The sequence below is a fragment of the Chelonoidis abingdonii genome, unplaced genomic scaffold (genome assembly GCF_003597395.2).
Source record: "Chelonoidis abingdonii isolate Lonesome George unplaced genomic scaffold, CheloAbing_2.0 scaffold3400, whole genome shotgun sequence".
NCBI lineage: Eukaryota > Metazoa > Chordata > Testudines > Testudinidae > Chelonoidis > Chelonoidis abingdonii.
The window spans coordinates 13,841-19,137 of NW_027427661.1; the positions used below are offsets into that span (position 1 = coordinate 13,841).

A 5,297-nucleotide genomic window follows, 5' to 3' on the forward strand; every position below is an offset into this window, starting at 1 on the left:
GTGGGGGCCCAAGGCCGAAGAACCGCAACTGGACCTGATAAGAGCTGCCTGGGAAGCTGTGGGTAGCCATGGACCTTCTACCCCAGGCAGTAGGAGGGTCTGCAGCTCCTCACAGCTGCTTGGGCTCCAGCTTCTCGCCTGGCCAGGGGTCGGGGCCTCGGTGAGAAGAAGAGGGACAGAGGGCGGGGCCCACAGCAAAAAGTGGACTTCCAAAAATGGGAGGGCCATGGCACCTTGGCCCCCCTTGTTCCAGCACCCCCGTACCTCTCCCTCTCCTGGCTGGCCTCACCCTGTGCTTAAAGTCCACTCAGGCTCCATGAGCAAACCGACCCCTCTGGGGCCACATGGTGTGTGTAGCTCCTCCAGGCTCTCCTTCCCAAGCCCAGGGAAAGTGTGACACCCCCCAACCCCCACCTCCCAGGGCACTGCCCTCCCCCAACCAATGGGAGTGGGAAGGGTGAACTCCCCCATCCCCAAGGGGTCCCTCACCCCGTGAATTAAAAGAGCTGATATACCCAGCGGCTCCTGGCTGCCCCCTTCCCGGTGCCCTCTGTGCTGTTTTGGGCGTAGTGGCATCTCGGATCAGGTTACAGAGCGTCGGCCTGTGTAGCTCAGCCTGGCTAACTCAATACACTGCACTAGTGTGGGGGGAAAGGGGTGTGTAACGTCCTGTGGGGTCTCCCTGGGATCTCTTCCCTGAGGCAGTGACTGCTCAGTGTAGTTTCTGTTCCTGGGTGAACTGGGCTCTCCCCAGATGGGGGCCTGCTCTCCCTTCTCCATCCAGCAGCTGCTCAGCTCCTCCCACACAGGCCAGCTCTGGGCTTTAGCTGTGGTGGGAGGAATCAGTGAGAACCATCACATGGAGCTGCTGTGTGGGGGGCGGCTCCACCCGTAGTACAGCCTGTGGCTGTCACGCCAGGCCAGACAGGGCTCAGGCACGGCTGTTGCATTAGAACAGTGGGTTTATTGAGGACACAGGCACGGCTGACAGCGCGGTCACTGGAACGGCCTGACCCAGGGCTCCTGTCGCGTGGCCAGGGGGCGTCTCACCAGGGAAGAACTTTCCCTTCCCAGCTCATGAAGGCCCCATTGTCCTTCTCAGAGAGCGTCGGGAGCACGTTCAGGATCCCTCGGACACTTGCATCCACCGTCAGTGGGGCCTGCGTGGGGCAAAGGAGAGTGAGGGGGAGGAACTTGCCCTGGGGATGGCCAAGGACACCATGTATCCAGGGGAAAGATCAGGATCTGCTCCAGGGTTGGCCCAGGGGAAGGGATCTAGAGCCTTGCAACCAGACTGGAACCTGACGGGACACAACTACAGGTGTCAGACTTGGGTCAGGTGGAATCTGAAAACAACCTGATACACTCTGACTGTGGTCTGGTGTCTGTCTTTACCTTCTTCTGCCGTGGGATTGGTGAGGTGGTGGCTGCATTTCTGTGCTCCTGCTGGCCACCACCACCTCACCGTGCTGTGCATGCAGTGGAGCAAGTGTGCTGATTACTGGCAGCCCCTCTCGCCCTGCAGCACACATTGCACAGCGAGGCGGTGGTGGCTGGCATGAGCAGGGCATGCAGCCACTGCCATGCTGACCCCATGGGTGTGAGGCAGCTGGAGATGGGGGCCTGGCATGGGGCTTGCGAAGGGGAAGCCCCCACCAGGCCGAGCCCCAAGGACAAGGTGGCAGAAGTGACATAGACACAAGTTCAGGGGCAGTGTCAGCTTCAGATTGGATCTGGTTTGAAAACAACCTGACATTCTTGGATTGGTTCGGGTCTAGTTGGGCTTAAAAACTGGCCCAAACTATCAGATCTGGCCTGGTGCTGGTCCAGGCCGCTAGGTGCCCATGGGTGAGACCAGGATCTCCCTGGGGCCAGCCAAAACCATGAGAGGCCAACCCAGGTCACTGTCCCCTGATGCTGGGTGGGGAGCTGGGGCAGGATCCCCATGCAGATACCTGCATACAGCTGCCCATGATGACCAGGTCCCACCTCCCCCAGCTCCCCATGGCAGCAGCTCTGCTGACGTTTGCTTTGCGATGCCAGGAGCCAGAGGAACCAAGAAAGTAGCAGCAGGGGGATCAAAGCCCAGGACACAGTGCTGAATCCCCAGGAGGTGGGATCTGATGGCAGGCTCATTGCGACAGTTTTCTTCCATACAGGTCAAAAGTGGAGGGGGTGACAGTTTACGGAGTAACCATTCCCCCTACGATGAACATCTGTCCATGACATGAGGCTATGATCGGCCTCTCCCAGCGAAGCACCTACCTCCGGGGATAGTGAAATCCCCATGTCAGTCTGCACCCAGCCAGGATGGACAGCGACGCTCAGGATCCCATCTCCTCCATACCCCAAGGATTGGCACTTGGTGAGCATGTTCAGAGCAGCCTGTGGGCAAGACATCATGAGCAGAGACAGCAGTGTGTGCGGAAGGGGAATGAGCCCTACAGGAAATGACCCCAGATCCTGAGGGCAGGGAAGGGAGAGAGAGACAAGCGGGTGAGGACCCTGGTGTAAGCTGCAGTCTCTGATGCTCAATGGGGACAACAAGGTGCTCTCAGGGGCATGGCCATGGGGAAGGGGATGTAGCTGCACTTCGATCAGCCACAGCTACTGCATAGCTTCAGGGGGGCTGTGACAGCTGAGTACAAGTTAGAGCAGTGCTGAGGCTGCTCTAGGTTTTGCATGATCAAGGGGTGGCAGAGGGAAGTGTAAATGTGGCATCGATTCTCCTTTCTTTTCCCCCAAGCTTTCACCAGGGGCAGAAGAGGATCTGCTCCCCTCCATTTAAAGCTAGTGATGGTCTCTCAACTGGGTGTATTTGCCCCTAGGAAGGGCTATAATTAATAGCTCCGTAGTGGTTCTCCCCTGTCTGTGCTGAGACTGGCTAGTGTAGTTCTGAGGAGCCCCATGCGCCTCCCAGTGTGGGGATTTCCCTGATGGGATACACACCATGGAAGGTTCCTCACTGAGGGGAAATCCGGGAGCTGACCTGAATTCCAGGCAGCTGAACAACAGCTGGTCCCCCCTGGCACAGCAGTGGAAGCTAGAAGTGCTGGGCAGGAGGGCAGGGAACATGGGTAAAGCACTGAGTGACACTGAGCACGTCCTGTACCTTGCTGCAGCGATAGGCGATAACTTGGCCCACATGCCAGATTAAGACATTCTGGATGGAGCCAGCCTCGCTGGACATGTTGACAATGGCCGCCTTACTACAGCTCAGCCCTTTCTGGTTGCTTCCCTGGGCAGCCTTCTTCAGCAAGGGCAGGAACGCCTGGGCAATGGGGAGAAAAGAGCATCCCCGGGTCAGCTTAGGAGAAAGGAACCCGGGTTGTGAGGCAGTGGCATCGGAACAGAGAGGGCCAAGGGGCTGTGGCCCTCCCACTTTTGAAAGTGGACGGGTCTGGCTCAGCCACTTTTTGCCACAAACCCAATCCCCTGCTCGTCCTCGTCTCCCTCAGGTCCTGCCCTCAGGCCCGGCCGGAAGCTGGAGCCTAGCCGGGTAAGAGTGGACCGGGGAGTGATGGACCCTCCACCTGCCTGTAGCAGGGAGAGGCAAGAACTGCCATAGGTCTCTGTCCATACCCTGCAGCTCCTCGCGCTCCTCCTGTGGCTGGGCCCAGCTGCGATGTGTGCTCCTGCAGCGACCCTGTGGTCTGTCACCCCACCGCTGGCACCCAGGAGTTCGAGGTATGTGTCCCCGCCTGCGAGTGCTGGGAATGGGGCTGCTGGAGGGGAGAGGAGGAGACTGAGACCTGTTGGGATGCAAGGAGGTGCTGGGAAGCAGAAAGACAGTCCCTCAAGGAGGTAGGGCTGTGCCCAGCTGAAACTGGGATGAAGACTGGGTGGTCGGAACGTCCTGTCGAAAAGGGACCCTGGCAGCTCCGGTCGGCGCTGGCGACTGGGCCATTAAAAGTCCAGTTGGCAGCACAGTGGGGGCCTGGAGGGTTCCCTACTTGCCCTGCTTCTGCACAGCTGCCAGAAGTGGCTACCAGGTTCCTGCCACCCCTAGGCACCTGGGCAGCCAGGGAGACTCCATAAATTGCTCCCGCCCAACTGACAACTCCACAGCTCCCATTGTGCAGGAACCATGACCAATGGGAGCTGTGGGGTTGATGCCTGGGGCGCCAAGCTTCACTGGGTAAAGGAGGCCCAAGGTATCATTCAAACCATGACAAATAACACAGGTTACTGGAGACCTGCCAGTGCCAGTGTCTAGTTCCCAGCCCAGAAGCCAGAGGGGCTGCACCATGGTGGGGAGGTCAAGGAGCTGCCTGGCATGGACACCAGACCTGGTGTCAGGGGGCGAGGCGCTGGGCAGAGACGTTACAGGGGAGAGGTGCTCGATTATTGCCCCGATGTCCTTGGCAGCCAGCTGTAGCCAGGCAGAGAGCGGCTCTAACCCCACAGACTGCCGGGCAGGAGCCGAGCTGCACTGGACAGAGACTGGTTCTCCCCAGCCTTGCCAGCCCCTCCTTCGTGGGAAGGTCTCCAGAGAGCCAGAGTAGCCTTGCCCGTAGCTCCCGCTCTCGCTCCAGCCCCCTGGCTCTGCCGTAGTACTGAGCCCAGGCTCTGGTCTCCATACAGTTATGGCTGCCCTGGTTCCCTGCAGCAGCTGCCATCTCAGTTTGCTCTCTAGAGGCATTTCTGGGCCTGTCCCTGCCATTTGCTGGTTCCCTGCAGCCCACTTTGTCTCGCAGACTCTTTCAGCAGGAAGTTTGAAACCAGCTTCCTGACCACCTGGCTCCTGCTGCCCTCTGGGTGCTCAGCTGCCCTGATCTCACTCGCCATGGTCCTGGCACTGGTACAGCCCCGGCATTGGGAGTCCAGCCTTTCCGCTCTGCTGGGCATAGGGGGCTTAGCGCTTGCCCAGCTTTCAGGCTGGTTAAATGGTGCAAACCCAGCCTGTGGAGGCCAGGCCAGGCCAGGGCAGGCAGGGCCCAGGCAGGGCTGTTGCATTAGAACAGTGGGTTTATTGAGGACACAGGCATGGCTGACGGCGCAGTCAATGGAACAGCCTGACCCAGGGCTCCTGTCTCATGGCCGGGGGGCGTCTCACCAGGGAAGAACTTTCCCTTCCCAGCTCACAAAGGCCCCATTCTCCTTCTTGGAGAGTGTGGGGATCTCTCAGACACTCACATCCACCGTCAGTGGGGCCTGCACAGGGCAAAGGAGAGTGAGAGGAAGGAGCCTGGTGGGAGGGGAGAAAAGAGCACCCACAGGATCAGCTTAGGAGAAAGGAACCTGTCAGAGGGTGACTGGTCCTCTCAGGGGAACTGGGCCTAGCCCCATCTTTGGCT

At 59.4% G+C, this 5,297-nt stretch overlaps 1 protein-coding gene across 1 annotated transcript; it reads right to left on the reverse strand.

Moving 5' to 3' along the window:
* Positions 1-944: 944 nt before the first annotated feature.
* On the reverse strand, positions 945-5,154 carry LOC142045768 (C-signal-like; the record flags this gene model as incomplete). The annotated part of the gene is made up of 4 exons (XM_075061472.1): positions 945-1,160; positions 2,266-2,385; positions 3,113-3,271; positions 5,137-5,154. Coding segments are annotated over 4 exons (411 nt in total), but the record flags the coding sequence as incomplete, so codon positions are not given.
* Between the last annotated feature and the right edge of the window lie 143 nt (positions 5,155-5,297).